Here is an 18,436-nt window from a genome sequence, read left to right on the forward strand (position 1 = left end):
GGTTCTGTTCCGGCATGACAGGCTCACTATCACCAGAACTGTAACCCAACTCAACCAGGGTTGCCACCAGATCACTCCCCCTGTGCCCAACACAGGGAGATTCCATCTTGAATCACTTTCATTCAGACATTCAAGGTCATTCCCCACTTCTCTGTGTGTTTTTTAAACATATCTAATTTTCAACTGTCACAGGGAGCAGTGGTAGCAGTGGCTATAAACCTGAACTGTGTGTTAAATAACGGTTCAATATTCAAAATACCCGGCAAAGGCCAATGGGTGAAAGTAGATTCAAGAAATAAAACAGGGAACACTGAATGGCATTAATGTGAAAGTAGGGAGTAATTCCCAGCGTGCTCCCAGAGGAAATCCACCTTTCGCCAAAGCTGGGGATTTTGACAAATGCCTTTCTCAACACGAGCAAAGGAGACAAATGTTACATTTAAACAGAAATACTTAATTTCCACTTTTGGTGACTTGCGGCAGATATCATTAATCAACGGAGGCCTACCACGCTCAGTGAGCCTGCTAAGAACCAGATGATCGCCCTCTTCCACTCAATCCATCAACTATGATTGGAGAAAGAAAAGGTTCAAAAATGTTGAGCCGCACCCACGCTGGAAGAGTAATTACCCATGTGCCAGTTGCTGAGGTGTTCCAGTGACACCTCGACCCTCTGTTTAGCATGCACCAAATTACTCATGGGGTGTCAACATACCTCCAGTGACAGAGCTAGCATCTCCACCTTACTAGGCTCCCCTCACTCACTGCTCACTGTCGTCTCAGGAAGAAGAAGATAAATAGAACTTCCCAACTTCTAATGAGCAAACTTATCACCGGATCGGCCCAAGATAATGTATGCAGATGGCGCCGGAGGAGATGGCTGCCGTTTTACGGGAACCTACCAATTGTGCTATTGTGTGTGATTTTTCACGTTATTTGTAACTTATTTTGAACACAACGTTTCTGCCACCATCTCTTATGACCGAAAAGAGCTTCTGGATATCAGGACAGCGACATATATTTTCTTTAACTAGTCGGACATGAAGAATTTACTTCAGACACCCGATAAGGCCCAAATCCCCGTCATTCGCAGGTCGGGTGCCTTGTAAGGATCCGACGGTGAGTGAGTAATCCCCCGCTACCATAAATATTATTAGCCAACGTGCAATCATTCGATAACAAAATGGATGAGCTCCGATCAAGACTATCCTACCAACGGGACATTAAAAACTGTAATATCTTATCTTTCACAAAGTCGTGTCTGTTTACCACCACAAACTGATGCAGGCACTAAGGCGGCACTCAATGAGCTGTATAAGACCATAAACAAACAAGAAAATGCTCATCCAAAGGTGGCAAAGAAACTTAAATGTGTTTTACCTCATTTCTACCAGCATGTTAAATGTGCAACCAGAGGAAAAAAACTCTAGACCACCTTTACTCCACACACAGAGATGCATAAAAAGATCTCCCTCGCCCTCCATTTGGCAAATCTGACCATAACTCTATCCTCCTGATTCCTGCTTACAAGCAAAAACTCAAGCAGGAAGTGGTCAGATGACACAGATGCTAAGCTAAAGGACTGTTTTGCTAGCACAGACTGGAATATGTTCCGGGATTCTTCCGATGGTATTGAAGAGTACAGCACATCAGTCACTGGCTTTATCAATAAGTGCATCGATGATGTCATCCCCACAGTGACCATACGTTAATAAGCCAACCAGAAGCCATGGATTACAGGCAACATCCGCACTAAGCTAAAAGGTAGAGCTGCTTTTTTCAAGGAGTGGGACTCTAACCCGGACGCTTATAAGAAATCCCTGCTATGCCCTCCAAAGAACCATCAAACAGGCAAAGCATCAATACAGGACTAAGATTGAATCGTACTACACCGGATCAACACTCGTCGGATGTGGCAGGGCTTGCAAACTATTACAGACTACAAAGGGAAGCACAGCCGCAAGCTGCCCAGTGAAACGAGCCTACCAGACGAGCTAAATAACTTAAGCAACACTGAAGCATGCATGAGAGCATTAGCTGCTCTGGATGACTGTATGATTATGCTCTCCGTAGCCAGCGTAGGTAACAACACATCTGCCACGCTGATCCTCAACACGGGGGCCCCCCAGGGGTGCGTGCTCAGTCCCATCCTGTACTCCCTGTTCACCCATGACTGCATGGCCAAGGATGACTCCATCACCATCATTAAGTTTGCCGATAACACAACAGTGATCACCTGATCACCGACAATGACAGCATATAGGGAGGAGGTCAGAGACCTGGCAGTGTGGTGCCAGGATAGCACCTTCTCCCTAAATGTGATCAAGACAAAGGAGATGATTGTGGACTGCAGAAAAAGGAGGGACAAGCACGCCCCCATTCTCATCGACGGGGCTGTAGTGGAGCAGGTTGAGAGCTTCAAGTTCCTTGGTGTCCACATCACCAACTTACTGTCATGGTACAAACACACACAACAATTGTGAAGAGGGCACGACAACAGCAATTTTTTTACCTTTATTTAACTAGGCAAGTTAGTTAAGAACAAATTCTTATTTTCAATGACGGCCTAGGAACAGTGGGTTAACCGCCTATTCCCTCTCAGGAAACTGAAAAGATTTGGCATGGGTCCTCAGATCTTCAAAACGTAATACAGCTGCACCATCGAGAGCATCACCACCTGGTATGGCAACTACTCGGCCTCTGACCACAAGGCACTAAAGAGGGTAGTGCGTACAGCCCAGTACATCACTGGGGCCAAGCTTCCTGCCATTCAGGACCTTCATACAAGGTGGTGTCAGAGGAAGGGTTAGGGTTATAAATATATAGGGAAATGTGTGTGATGTTAGAAAAGAGCTGAACCTGAGGGTTGTTTGAAGGGGACCAACACACAGAGACAATAACAGTAAAGCAAACAGGCCTTTGCACCGGTGCTTCTTGCCTCCCTAGTGATACATGCCAGAGATAACAGCTTCATTTCAACCTCAGCACTTTTACTGCACTGTCCAAGACATTCACTGTGTCAATGTATCAACGCACCACCATGCTAGTCACTCTCCACTGCGACAACTCTCAATTTCTCCTATGATAGAAGTCCTGAGAGGTGGCATGCTCTAGCTTCCACGCCTTCCTGTGATCCATCTCTGGTCTTTGGAGACCAGCCTGGCTGTTAGTGTGTGAGGGGACGGGTCAGAGGGCCAGATGTGTGATTGAATCCTTCATAGTGGGACGAACGAGAGGGTTGGATTTCTCTCCACTGTGGTTCTGCCGTGGCGGCACGCTCTTCCCTCAGCGAAGAGATCTATCTCCTCATTCACTTTCAAAGGCAGCTAGCTCATTATGACACGATCCAACACTCAAAACAACAAGAATCCTCTGATACCTCTCCATATTGGCCATGAACCAGAGAATTTACACATTTCAGACCATCCCAGTTGTTGTTATTCAATACACCAGCCAAAACAAACACTAGCCTATTCAGTGGCTAGTCTCTATCATTTCACTATCCTTATCAAGCTCACAATGTGAACAGGAAGCTTTCCATGTTGGCAGAGGCTTCCCCTGGTAAAGCTGTGTGTGGTAGAGCCTAACTCTGTCATGGGTGGGGGGCACTGGATAGGGGACGGGGGGAACCAGGCAGGTCAGAGTGCTGGACTATGATTAACATTGACATCAGGGAGACACCACCTGCATCTGTGGGGGTCAGGGGGCGTAAAGGGTAACTGTTCAGAGAACATGGCAGAGAGAGAGAGAGCACAGATCTCTACCCTACATTCTCAGTCCCATCTGTTATGATGAGGAATGCTAGTTTGGATGAAATGACATGTTTTTATTGTGTGCTTAAAATGATATAGCTTAATATTCCATTTTCCACATCCAGAGGAAGATGCACCTCTTTTACATTCACGGCACCACCGTCTGCAGTGTTATGACAGCAGATCTTCTGAGCTTATGCATCTTACACATGAGTAATGATCCTCCGACTTCAAAACAACACCAGTACACTCATGCAGAGGAAGAAGACAGTGGAACGGATATACACAGGCAAGTTTCTTCTTATCCTCAGGGAAGTCAGAATGAAACGTGCTTTTATCATGTGTCATAAGCACTGCTCATGCCCCCCCCCCCACACACCCCACACCTACTTCCACCCCCCTCGCTCATATCCATGTTGAACCCCCCCCATCAAAAAATATTGGCAAACGTTGTAATTACATGTGGAGTATCTCACAGCCCTTACATGGCTCGGGGGTTCAATCAGTGGCGGGCCTGATATTCCAGTTTTATCATATTTTAGTTTTATTCGAGGACGGTGGCAGCAGCAGGCCTCCAGTCAGCCATAATTGAAACGAGGGGAGGAAGGAGGAAGATGTAGAGGCTCTATGCCCCGCTCCTTGTAATCAAGCCCTTACTCCTGTGTGCTTTGCCCATTTTTCAAAGTGAAATATACTCGCAATCTGTATCGTAATACGTCGCCAGTCGCTCCTTCCTCCAGCCCAGAGCCTCGGGGTAATTAGGCATGAGAAAGTGTGCTTTTGAGATGAGGAAGAACCGAGCATTAAGGCTGTTCATGTAACACAACTGGGCCATGGATGTTGCCTGGCATATATGCAAAACTTTCAATTAACAGGTTTACATGATGAGGCACATTAAATTGTCACACTCCTATATTCACTCTGCATTATTCAATAATTCTGCACTCGGGCAATGTATTCTGTTTGTTTCTCTGCATTATCTGTTCAGCTGAATTCCATACATGTGAATGTGATATGCGGCTGGTTGGATTGGGAGGGGGAGAATGGTGAGAAAGCGGCACCGGGGGACTGATGGAGAAGTTGATGTATGATCCCTGGTGGCTGGGCTTATTTGAGGCGTGGAGCTGGGCAGGTGATTCAGAGGCGCCGGCTCTTTAAACAGTGTAATGAGCCAGAGAGGATGCTGCCTTCTCTCTCTCTCGTTCCATCCATTCCTCTCTCTCTCTCTCTCTCTCTCTCTCTCTCTCTCTCTCTCTCATCCATTCTCTCTCTCTCTCTCTCTCTCGTTCCATCCATTCTCTCTCTCTCTCTCTCTCTCTCTCTCGTTCCATCCATTCTCTCTCTCTCTCTCTCTCGTTCCATCCATTCCTCTCTCTCTCTCTCTCTCTCGTTCCATCCTCTCTCTCTCTCTCTCTCTCTCTCTCTCTCTCTCTCTCTCTCTCTCTCTCTCTCTCTCTCTCTCTCTCTCTCTCTCTCTCTCTCTCTCTCTCTCTCTCTCTCTCTCTCTCTCTCTCTCTCTCTCATCACACTGCTCCACATCAGTCGGCTGAGGCTGGGGTTTTTACGAGGGTCAGTCCTCACTCTGCCTGGCCACGCTACTCTCAGGAAGTCCCTGCTGTTGCATCTGCTGCTGGGCTCTCTGGGGAATACCTCACCACACGGCGCTGTGCCACGCAGAGCGGAGCGGAGCAGAGCCCAGTGCATGCACCCACGCTGTCACACAACGGCAGTGGTAAAGGGTCCAACAAGCATTACCACAGTGCAGGACACAAAGGGCAGCACGGCAGGGGATGACCCCTTCCAGCTGGCACACTGACACACACCGGGGGATACTGTGTGTGTGTGTGTGTGTGTGTGTGTGTGTGTGTGTGTGTGTGTGTGTGTGTGTGTGAAAGAGTAAAAGTTTGGGTATACATGCTTGTGTGTGTTTAAGCATAATGTAAGTGTAAGCACATAATTAGTGTAAGTATGCATGAAAAGTGTGAGCGTGTGTGTTTGAGTACGTGTGCTGTGTGATGTGATGTGATGGTTAGCATACTAAGGCCCCTCACAGCATCACAGGCAGGCACCCCGATGGGGGTACAGAGACGAGAGGGGAGGGCTACGACACACAGCTTTTCATTGATGCTGATAATATATAAATGCATGCCCACATGGATGCTGATCCTAAGTAGACAAACACATACATCAATTTCCAAATCTAACACATTTTTTACGATATGTCTCATTTCTCTCGCCGTAATCTAAAAAGAGGACTGAACATTGGAGGGAAAGAACAAATGCTGTTTGGAATTTAAGATGATGCATTTGGTTTGTGGCGTGATGTTGTTTCCCCCATTCCTGTACATCACAGGTGTGTGGAGGGACTGAGGCTGTAGCCCAGGGCTTGTTGCTGCTGACAGGTTCAGTGTTTCAGGACTTCACTCCTTTTCAATGACACTTCTGAATTGAGAAGCAGAGGGAGAGAAAAGAGGTTTCTGCTGGAGGTTGAATTAAAGAGGCTCTCTCTCCCTCTTTTTTTTCCGATGGCGTTTAAAATCAATTCATTCAGTGGACTGCTGACACAGCCAGGCCCGGAGAGCCTAGGATTTATGGCTCCCTCTAATGGGCATGCTCTGAACCAAAGCCCTGCCGTCAGCACAATCCAGCTAGCCGCCCGCCCGCTCCCTCGCTCCTCACTTTTAAAGACGCAGGCACCCCCCTCCATCCTCCTCCTCTCCCCCAATCCCCTCCACTGTGGAGGAGCTCCTACGGCCATGCGAGGGGGCTGAGGAAAACACTGCCGGCGGTAACACAGGAGGAATTTTGAAAATCGGTGAAATCTAAACTATTAATCACAAAGAAAGCTAATTATATGTGAGTGAGAGACCAAGAAGACGATGGAGAGAAAGAAGAGAGAGAATGGAACAGAGGAAGAGATACTGAACAATTCCATTTTGAATGTAGAAATGTATTGGGTGTTTACTTTGAAAGGACCATAATTTCACACAGTTTGAATGGCATATTCTGATTCAAATCGATGCATTGCTATTGGTAAGGTGTATTTAGAGTTAATCATTTCAAATGTAAAACCTCTAATGTCAATAAGAAGATTTTAGTACTGTCTATCTACCAATTCCACAAGTGGTATTTCTTATGGAGTGGTCTATAATTTGGTTCTTTATCCATTAACTTGTCTGACCTGTGGGGTGTATGTGGTCGCTACATATTCATATATTCATAACCTAGTATAGTGTCAGAGTGTCAGGAACAATTTATGACTGAAGGAAAAAAGACGATTGAAAACACTAGCCCATGAGCCCAGCCAGTGTGAGATGTGTATAACAGATGATTGCCTGAATTGTGATGACTAGCACGTCATTCCCTCAACTCTGCCCATCATCAACACAGTGTTACATCCAGGTGTGTGTGTGTGTCCATCCGTGTATGTGTGTCTGTGACAGAGAGAAGCACCGTATATAAAATAGAAAGAGATGGGGAATCGGAACCCAATGGAGAAAAGGAAGAGAGAGAGGGGGAAATAATATGAGATGTGAGGAAATGTGTTGCTGTACAGGGGTGGTATAATAGCAGAATAGATGGTGTTCTGCCGCAGGGCCTGAGGAGGAGAGAGTCCCTGTATAACCTACAACTTCTCAATATTTTCAATGTTCATCTGCCAGTACAGTGATACCAGAGAGAGAAATAACAACCTTCACAGCAGCCCCACAGCTCCTGATCCACGTCTAACTCCAGCTAACATCCCTATGAGGTGAATGTATTACTGGCACTGAATTACCCCTCACGTTACTCCTATTCTCCAGCTACCACTACAGTTAGCCATAACTGACCATTTGTCCAGCTTCATTATGAAGCCATGCATGGAGAATCCAGCTCAGTCTCCAGCCGTCACATTCAATTTCAAAATACAATTCACCCCCCAAATCCCCACCATTTCTCCCTTAGTTATGTTCAACCTTCTCCTTGTTTGATAAAATATGATGTGATTAAAATAGATTACACACCTTGTTAGCGGAGTGTTCCATATTTGATACGGCGGTGCTTTGAGACAGCCAACCTCGTCCGTGATTCAAAGCGATTGTGGCCTTGTTCTGTGGCTATTTGTTTAATAAGCCCTGCTACATCAGTGGACCTTTTAAGTGAACAGACTCCCCTGCAGCAAAGGCAAAGATCAATACCCACACCTGGAGAAAAAAAATAACAGCCAAGGATTTTCTATCCCGGCCCCTTTTATATAGTGAAATAAGAGCAGGAAGATAATCAGTGTGGCTGTAACAATCGTGGCCTATTTTTGAAGGAATCCCACAGGTCAACCATGCAGAGTGAGATGTTTAGGACCGGTTAGACCACCACGGACCAGATGCCTCACACTAAGCCTAGCTAACAGTTGAACCAGTTATATTATCACTTGAAGGAATATTATAAATACAAGGAGAAAGTCTTTGTGGCTAAATTAACTAATTGTTATCTCCATCTTCTCCGCCTGCTGATTGAAAGCTTCTAGTGTGATGGCTGATTGGGGAAGCCTTCCATTTGTACCAATATAGCACACTAGGACTTCACATTCAGGAGTAATACAGAGTCATATGTCCTAGAAATGAGTGAAAAGAAGCTCTTCAGAGGTCTGCTGACACACAGAGAAGAACAAAGTGCGCAGGAGGGAGAAATCTAATATTGTAGTCAATGAGCTCTGTTTGACAGGGGACGAGACTCAAGCTGCCTCCAAAACAGATTTTCATTATACTTATATCGTGATCATATAAGAAAGTCTAACTGGAGGCCACGGTAAATTAGAGCCAATTAGTACCATATTGTCTGTTTTAAACAGAGGCAAATGAACAGGCTCTAGAACTCGAGTGTTTATTTCATAAATCATTGGAATGTTGCACCTGTTGAGAATGCAAATAGATGAAGCAATTTGATTAAAATCTTATATCAAAACATTTGGGGAGCCTTTTTGTTTACACTTGTTTATTTATCAGCGTGAAGCTGCATTTTGGCTCCTGTTTCATGTATGAGCAGAGTTAGCAGCACTGTGTGAGGGCAGTTAGGGGGGGAACACAACACCCACCAGCTAGCACAGGAGCACTGGATGTCCATCATTACCACACCACACCGCTGATCACCGCAACAATATAGAACTATAACCAAGCAATTAGTCTAATGGAAAACAGCACTCTTTATCCCAGTGTGATGTGGTAAGGTGCAATGGGCACTCCTCTTGGCCCTCGCCAGTGGAGGCTAGAGGCTGGAGGTTGTGGAAAGGTAATGGAAAGGTAATGGCAGAGGAGAGAGAGAATCTCAGAGAGAGAGAGGAGGGAGGAGAGAGAATCTCATGGAGAGGAGGCACATGGTAGAGAGGGGAGGTGAGGAGGAGAGGGGAGAATCTCATGGCAGAGAGTGAGAGGCAGGGGAAGAGAGAATCTCATGGTAGAGAGGGAGAGGCAGGGGGGGGAGGATTTTTATTAAATTTTTTATATCACCTTTATTTAACCAGGAGAGAGAGGAGAAGAGGAGGTAATGGCAGAGTGAGAGCTAGAGAGAGAGAGGTAGGGGAGGTGAGGAGAGAGAGAGCAAGAGAGAGAGGTAGGGGAGGGGAGGAGAGAGAATCTCATGGTAGAGAGGGAGAGGCAGGGGAGGGGAGAGGATTTTTATTAAATTTTTTATATCACCTTTGGCAGAGAGGGATTTAACCAGGGAGGAGAGAGAATCTCATGGTAGAGAGGAGAGACAGGGGAGGGGAGGAGAGAATTCTGGCAGAGAGAGAGGGAGAGGCAGGCAGGAGGGGAGGAGAGAGGATCTCATGGCAGAGAGAGGAGAGGCAGGGGAGGAGAGTGACCTGGCATGGTAGAGAGGGAGAGGCAGGGGAGGAGAGAGATAAGAGAGGGCAAAGGAGAGAGTAACTGGCATGGAGAGAGGAGAGGAGAGGGGAGGAGAGAGAATCTCATGGCAGAGAGGGGAGGCAGGGGAGGGGAGAGGATATCATGGCAGGAGGGAGAGGCAGGAGAGAGAGGATATATGGCAGGAGAGGGGCAGGAGAGGGGAGGAGAGAGAAGAAGGCCCATTGATCCTCAATGCCACCTGCTGTATGGCTCCTGCGAGGCCAGCCAGGGGAGCAGGAAACACACACATGGGCGCCTGCCTGGGCCACGGCCATATGGATGAAAGCCTTGTGGAGGAGCCGAGCTAGTCTTCCGCTATCTGACCACATCAGGTTGATTGACTGTCTTGAAGTTGGTGTTTTAAAGAAGTACACACAAAGGTATAATGACAGAGGATACACACATGCAGAGAAAACAGGTACAGAGAGAGCGAGTATGGGTGTGTGTGTGTTTGTGTAATAGAGAGAGTATAAGAGTGTGTGTGTGCGTGTGTGTGTGTGTGTGTGTGTGTGTTTCTGCGTGTGCTTGTGCGCATGTGTGTGCATGTGTGTGCGTGTCTGTGTGTGTGTGTGTGTGTGTGTGTGGACAAGTTTAACTATACTTGTTGGACCAGAATTCCCACAAGTATAATAAACAAACAAACATTTGACCAACTGGGGACATTTTGTTTAACCCCACAAGGTCAAATGCTATTTCTAGGGGGTTTAGGCTTAAGGTTAGAATTAGTGCTAGGGCTAGAATTAGGTCTAGGGTTAAGAGCTAGGGTTTGTTTAGGGTTAGGGTTGAGGTTAGGGTACAGGTATGGGTTAGGGGTTAAAGAAAATAAGATTTTGAATGGGACTGAATTGTATGTTGTATGTCCCCACAAGTGTTGTGTGTGAAGTCAGGTAGAGAGAGTGTGTGTGTGTGTGTGTGTGTGTGTAATAGAGAGGCAGGTAGAGAGAGAGAGCAGGTGTGTGTGTGTGTGTGTGTGTGTGTAATAGAGAGGCAGGTAGAGAGCAGGTGTGTGTGTGTGTTGGAGAGAGAGGCAGAGGGACGTACCTGCCCAGCTGGGGGTCTCCATGTACAGTTAACGCCGGACGGGCCAAAGCTGGGTGATTCACTCACTGTTGATACTAACGAACCCTGTAGACACAAGGCAACACATCCTCAGTTTAGACAGGAGGACCAAGGCAGGCAGTTGCAGACATTTACATTTCTCAGACATTTTTTAAATTTTAATTTAATTTAACCCTTTTTCTCCCCAATTTCGTGGTATCCAATTGTTGTAGTAGCTACTATCTTGTCTCATCGCTACAACTCCCGTACGGGCTCGGGAGAGACGAAGTTTGAAAGTCATGCGTCCTCCGATACACAACCCAACCAGCCGTACTGCTTCTTAACACAGCGCGCACCAACCCGGAAGCCAGCCGCACCAATGTGTCGGAGGGTACAGCGTGCACCTGGCAACCTTGGCTAGCGCGCACTGCGCCCGGCACGCCACAGGAGTCACTGGTGCACGATGAGACAAGGATATCCCTAACCGGCCAAGCCCTCCCTAACGCGGACGACGCTAGGCCAATTGTGCGTCGCCCCACGGACCTCCCAGTCGTGGCCGGTTACGACAGAGCCTGGGCGCGAACCCAGGGACTCTGATGGCACAGCTGGCGCTGTACTGCAGCGCCATTAACCATTGCGCCACCCGGGAGGCCCCTCTCAGACATTTTCAACGAGTCAAATGTGTGTGTGTTTATTTGTTTGCGCGTGTGTCCCTGCCTGCCTGCTTGCGTGCGTGTTGTTTAAGTGTGTGAGTGCTCTCCTACTGTGAATGTTTCTGCTGAGCTGTGTATCTGAGCAGGCCTCAGGTTGGCTGGAGCCCAGCAGCCCAGCCGGTGAACCACAGAGAAAACTGCATTGATTTCATCCCCCAGAAATCCCATCTCGCTGAGCCCGCCTTCTCACCCCGCCCTCCTCCCAATTAAGCATTTGCAGGGAGCCATGCCAACACAATTAGTCATTTATCAAAAGTAATTAAAAGCAATTTCTTCTCTGTTGTTGATTGGGAATTGACTAATTGTTGAGACTGTACAAATGGGGATAAATAAACCAGGGAATGGATGAATTTGACATAAACTTGGAGGAAAGCATAAACACTGTAAAATGAGTCCTCGACATCTGGCTCTGTGATTCCTCTCAACATGATTACGACTGCAAAAACGGAACCAGTTGTTCATGACATTCTGATACACAACAAGTCAAAGCCAGTAAATAATATATTAGAAACAACATATTGACTAACTGACTTAAAGAGTTCTGCTGCTAGAAATAGAGAGGGGCTGGTAAGAACTATGGCTGCTTTTCTGTCAAGACGAGACATATCCCACTGGGCACAATTCAACATTAATTCCACATTGGTTCAACATAAATTCACTAAAACTAAGTGGAAACATTGTTGATTCAACCAGTGTGTGCCCAGTGGGATGTTTCCTCGGATGGACCAACAAAGATATTTAATTTGGTAAATATCAACATTTAAGCCCGATATTCATAAAGAAAACACAAGATCGCAAGCAAGGCAACCTGGTGCGGGAAAACCAAAAGACCATTCAGCAGCAGAGGTTAGAGTTCGTCTGTTCAGTGAAGCCAAGCAATACCATTTCAACATTATCGGTAACAACCCCTGAATGCACCATTACCTTCTATAAGGGCAGAATTAAATGTCAGAATTGATTTGGGGAGGGAAGGCTGAGATATAAGCGGGCAGCTCTGGCGGCCATTTTGTTCCAGCGCGGCCCTGTATTTGGTCTCCCTGGATCATTAGCAGACGAAGCAGAGAGAAGGGCTGGAAACACATGAAGGAGGTGTGGGCACCCATCACAACTGTCTCCGGTGACAGGGGATGAAATCAAAAACGGAAGAGAGAAAGAGTGAGAGAATCCTAAATGAAAAAGGAACTATGCACACAGAATGCCAGAGGAGTTCTTTAAATGTCCCACTGCTTTGTAAATAAGTTAGTTAGCTAAACAAATACCTGGCTCTGTTCTGAGCGGATCACTTTACTAACCAATGCTTCTTTCGGTGCCAACAAATGGAGCCTTTGCTTCAATGAGGCGATTAGATTATCCCTTTGAAGGCTGCAGTTGGACAAGCAATTCTATCATTGCCTGGGAACACAAAAATAATTGGGCAACAGTGGGAAAAGTGTGATATACACGCCTCTACTGAGACTGAACCATGCCTGGAATATCTAATGGAGCCTTTCACTCTCTCCTGCCTTGTTTGGATTCCCATTCATCATGAAAAACTCAATTACTTATGTTCCCTAACATCCATGGTTATTAATGCTCTAATTATGCTTCTCCCTCTAATCTTTTGCCTTGCAATTTGGGTGATATACCATATGTGTGAACAACATGGCAGGTCCCATAGAAGTGAAAGCTGAATTAGGAATTGTTGTGCTATAAAGCACCTTCTCTTGGGAGCCATCGGCGAGATAGAGAGAGCCTGTCATTGGTTGTCTATACATGGGGATTTATGTAAGCCCACTGAGCATGTGTGTGCATATGCGTTCTCCCTAAGTATGTCATGTATGCACAGGGCTGAATAATCAGTTGCTAATACAGTTACCCACTAATATTATATAGCTAATAGCTCATAGCCTTCCAACATGACAACATGATTTAATCAAACCCCAAACTAGCCCCCTATCACTTCCTCTGGTTCCTATTAAGTCAGCCCTGACAGCTTTAGAGGGGTGAAATAATTTGGGAGGTTTTGAAGATGCCTGTGAGAGCCTTGGGGAGCCCCTGCAGAGTGGCTGTGGAGGCCCTGTACTGCCTGCAGCCATGACTGTTCTTCAAGGCTTCTCCTCTGTCAGTGCAGCCCAGACAGCCAACTTGGGCAGAAACCTGGATGACAATGAAGAAACGGAGGGCGTCATAAACTGCGGAAAATAAGCTCTCACTTTCAAACGTTTACGGCAGCTCAAATATCTAATGATACCTCTCATAGCTTTTAATCTTTAATGTGAAAAATTAATCATCCCATTCATTATTTTAATAGCTGTCATTTTTCTCTCCCTAAAGTGATGATTTATAACCATTAAGCCCCACGTCAGCTTGTGTGAGAGGGATTTATAGTAATGTTTGCACCAGGTAGCCTCCAACCATATTTCATTACTCTGACAAGCCATTAAAATGCCCTGATGATTAAACAACAGCTCTGAGGTCAGTGTGTATGGCTGTTAACTTACACTGTATACTCCAGGCTGGGGATTGAGACAGACACACAGCCTCTCTTCTCTCCCTCCAGACTGTGTGTGAATGTATGGATGTGGTGTATCTCATTCTATACAGTGGGGGGATGAGAGACTCACTACCACTGAGGGAGAATGGTATAAAGATACGCCAGAGATACAAAGACATTGCTGTGTTACTGGGCGACTAGAGTCGTGGTGCTTTTTGCTAAAGAGGTTTTGCACAATGAAGGAGACTAGGTAGATATTTTAAAGGAACTGTGGAAGCAAAACATTGAGTAGTTTGTTTATTTGGTGATGGAGGGTATGAGAGGAGAGGGTAGAAGAGGAGAGGAGAGTGAACGGCAGGCCTGGAAGAGTTACGTAGCTGGGGGAGGAGAGGAGAGTGAACGGCAGGCCTGGAAGAGTTACGTAGCTGGGGGAGGAGAGGAGAGTGAACGGCAGGCCTGGAAGAGCTACGTAGCTGGGGGAGGAGAGGAGAGTGAACGGCAGGCCTGGAAGAGTTACGTAGAGGGGGGGAGAGAGGAGAGTGAACGGCAGGCCTGGATGAGCTACGTAGCTGGGGAGAGAGGAGAGTGAACGGCAGGCCTGGAAGAGTTACGTAGCTGGAGGAGGAGAGGAGAGTGAACGGCAGGCCTGGAAGAGTTACGTAGCTGGGGAGGAGAGGAGAGTGAACGGCAGGCCTGGAAGAGCTACGTAGCTGGGGGAGGAGAGGAGAGTGAACGGCAGGCCTGGAAGAGTTACGTAGCTGGGGGAGGAGAGGAGAGTGAACGGCAGACCTGGAAGAGTTACGTAGAGGGGGGGAGGAGAGGAGAGTGAACGGCAGGCCTGGAAGAGCTACGTAGCTGGGGGAGGAGAGGAGAGTGAACGGCAGGCCTGGAAGAGCTACGTAGCTGGGGGAGGAGAGGAGAGTGAACGGCAGGCCTGGAAGAGTTACGTAGCTGGGGGAGGAGAGGAGAGTGAACGGCAGGCCTGGAAGAGCTACGTAGCTGGGGGAGGAGAGGAGAGTGAACGGCAGGCCTGGAAGAGCTACGTAGCTGGGGGGGGAGGAGGAGAGTTAACGGAGGCCTGGAAGAGCATAGCTGGGGGAGGAGAGGAGAGTGAACGGCAGGCCTGGAAGAGCTACGTAGCTGGGGGAGGAGAGGAGAGTGAACGGCAGACCTGGAAGACCTACGTAGCTGGGGAGGAGAGAGGAGAGTGAACGGCAGGCCTGGAAGAGTTACGTAGCTGGGGGAGGAGAGGAGAGGAGAGAGTGAACGGCAGGCCTGGAAGAGCTACGTAGCTGGGGGAGGAGAGGAGAGTGAACGGCAGGCCTGGAAGACCTACGTAGCTGGGGGAGGAGAGGAGAGTGAACGGCAGGCCTGGAAGAGCTACGTAGCTGGGGGAGGAGAGGAGAGTGAACGGCAGACCTGGAAGACCTACGTAGCTGGGGGAGGAGAGGAGAGTGAACGGCAGGCCTGGAAGAGCTACGTAGCTGGGGGGAGGAGAGGAGAGTGAACGGCAGACCTGGAAGACCTACGTAGCTGGGGGAGGAGAGGAGAGTGAACGGCAGACCTGGAAGACCTATGTAGCTGGGGGAGGAGAGGAGAGTGAACGGCAGACCTGGAAGACCTACGTAGCTGGGGGAGGATTTACCTCCCCTGCATGTTCTATGATACATACACATCTAATATCCAGGGTCCAGTGGTCACAATTGATCACCGATGCTGTGTCTGACACTGACTGACAGCGGCTGTAATTGCTATGTTTGCTTTGGGAGTAGAGCAGGGGAACAGAGCAGGACCGAGTGGTCCAAACACACTGGGCTCCCTCCTCACTGCATTACTACAGTCCAAAACCCCAGGAGCCCCTCTGGACATTACATCATAGATTGGACTACACATAGCTGAGGACAAGGGAAAAGTGTCTGATACTGGATGTGTGAAGAATATACAAGGACATTGTCAAAACTTTGGTTGTGGTGTTGGATGACTCCATTTTTTATACATGTTCATCTAACAAAATCTCATTTTGTACATATGTTTTTTAATCAGATGCGATTTAAAATCCTGTGTTGATATCTTTGTGTCTAGGCTGCATGGCAGTCATGTTTTCAGAGAATAGTTTGTGTCTATCAGTTCTCTCATTTAATGTCTGTGGTACCTGTGCGGTACGTCTAGCTCTCTAGATCCCTTTACAGCAGGGGTATTCAGGGGTTGCTGGGGAACTCCATTGGAAAAATATATGTTTTTTGAGAACAATAAATTCAATTTTTTTTTGGTTGTGTCATTAGATTTGGGGTGGGGTCGCGAGAAATTATTGGGAAAAAGATTGAAAACCTTTGGTTTGAATGCCATTGGTTTGAATGCCATTGGTTTGAATACCATTGATTTGAATGTCATTGGTTTGAATACCATTGGTTTGAATGTCATTGGTTTGAATACCATTGGTTTGAATGCCATTGGTTTGAATACCATTGGATTGAATGCCATTGGTTTGAATGCCATTGGTTTGAATGCCATTGGTTTGAATACCATTGGTTTGAATGCCATTGGTTTGAATGCCATTGGTTTGAATGCCATTGGTTTGAATACCATTGGTTTGAATGCCATTGGTTTGAATACCATTGGTTTGAATGCCATTGGTTTGAATACCATTGGTTTGAATTCCATTGGTTTGAATACCATTGGGTTGAATACCATTGGTTTGCAGGCTATAGCATAGTATACATGTAGAAGAGAATATATCAGCTCCTTTCAAATGAGTTAGAGAAAAATACTGTTGTTTTGTCCCTGATGAAAAGCAGAGAAATGCATCTCATTTGCAATGGTTAACGAAATATAGACATGCGAATGTTAATTACCACTACAAATACAGCAGTGGTAACAATGAAACATCTACTTATAAAGCGTGATGCCGTTCCCAATAACATTTTTGTCTACGTGAAACAGGATGTTTAGCACCCAGCTGTAGTGTGAAGCTGTGAATGCATGGGGAAATGGTACTTGTAACTCTGAGTATTTTCTTTTGCAACTTTGCAAGTTTTTTATCTATCAGCAAGGCACATGAAATCCCAACTGGTCAGACTCTAGGCTTCTGATGCCTGGCTTTAGTCATGAATCAAACCACTGCAGAAATGAAAGCAGTTTAGAAGGCTGCCAAGATTCTACTCAAACAAGTTAGTGATTAAAAATACATGTCAAAAGAATCTTTTTGTGACAACAAGTTCTCCCAAATTCTTGTTGAACTTCTAATGTTCCCGGCAATGACTTCAAAGGGGAAATTAAATATTAAAGCTATTATCTAAGACTCTCTTAATGTTATCTAAGGTTAAGTTATATATATATATAATGCCAACCTTCACAACTATTTTACGTAATAGAGTCCAATTTTGGAGGAGGCATGGTCAAGGGAGAACTGATCCGGTATGTAGACCCACAACCTATGTGACATACTCCGTTCCTTTCATACTCCTTTGTGGACCACATTATGCATAGAATGTTCTGCATACGATATGTAATCGGTTACACCCTGTATTTCACCTAGTTTGATTTCTCTGCTGCTGGCTGTCTATCTGGCATGATATTCCCAGACTAGGCCTGGTGTACCAACATCATAATGATTACTTTCACCTTGTAGCTGGAGTTTTGCTGTTCTGAATGTGAAATATCATTACAGCCACTGCACCCGATACCATACCTCTATCACTACTGTTTACCCAACTGTAAAATGGTAAATAACTAAGCATTTGAGCGAGGTTAGTGTAGCCGGAAAGTAAGTTGAAAGCTCGGGCTCTGATAAATTTGTCGGAAAAATGCTCCTGGAGTATTTGTTGTCGACTGTGCATCAGTGAGGAGCTGGCCTGGGATTTGAGTCTTGCTGAAGCCAAGCAAAGCATGCCAGATCACTAATTGCACAATTTAAAACCAAAGTCCCTGGCAGCTTGTCGTTTGCAACAGAGGGAAGAGCCATTGCTTAATCAGTGAGCTCAACACAGATCTACCCAGCTCTCTGTTGAGATACTAGAGATGTATGATGGAGAGTCCCTCCAAGCTCTGAGTCAATACCAAGAGCTAAGACAATGTATATATACAGTAACTGGTGTCAACTCCGTAATGACAGCCTAGAACGTACTTCAAGGTGGTTATGACTGTAGAATGACTGAGATGATGCACATGAATCGATAGCAGCTAATCAGGTTGGCATCAGGTGATTGGCTGAGTGTTCATTAAGGGTTGTTATGGAAACTGGTAATCGCCTGAAGGAAGAAGGTAATGATTTTCATAACCCTCTAAATACTGCATATGGTTTCTGAGCTCATAGGAGTCATAATCCGATCAGAATAACGATGCAGTTATTTTTCCTAACGGACATAGACATTGATCATTTCTGAGGTGGTGAGATGTAAAACTCTGTCTAGTACTGGCGGTTTCCAGCTAGGCCAAAATAGAACATGTCTTGCACTATACCAATGCTTTTTTGGATTCATTTGATCCATAAAACAATGTTTGGAGATAATAGTTGAAATATGCTTCTTTGCCGCTTTCTTCAACAGGGCCCCTGGAGTTAAATGAACTCCAGTAAGGCCA

General features: G+C 46.3%; 1 protein-coding gene across 3 annotated transcripts in view; it reads right to left on the bottom strand.

The window, feature by feature from the left end:
* The window catches only part of LOC112234949 (RNA binding protein fox-1 homolog 3-like), a 485,643-nt gene that overhangs the window by 258,238 nt on the left and 208,969 nt on the right, over nucleotides 1–18,436 (bottom strand). For all 3 annotated transcript variants that reach the window (XM_042307223.1, XM_042307224.1, XM_042307221.1), the window contains exon 5: nucleotides 10,676–10,759. In XM_042307223.1, coding sequence (XP_042163157.1) covers nucleotides 10,676–10,697 — 22 coding nt within the window. In that variant the 5' untranslated portion in view covers nucleotides 10,698–10,759. The remainder of the gene's footprint in view (nucleotides 1–10,675; nucleotides 10,760–18,436) is intronic.

The sequence above is a fragment of the Oncorhynchus tshawytscha genome, linkage group LG27 (assembly GCF_018296145.1).
Source record: "Oncorhynchus tshawytscha isolate Ot180627B linkage group LG27, Otsh_v2.0, whole genome shotgun sequence".
Classification (NCBI taxonomy): domain Eukaryota; kingdom Metazoa; phylum Chordata; class Actinopteri; order Salmoniformes; family Salmonidae; genus Oncorhynchus; species Oncorhynchus tshawytscha.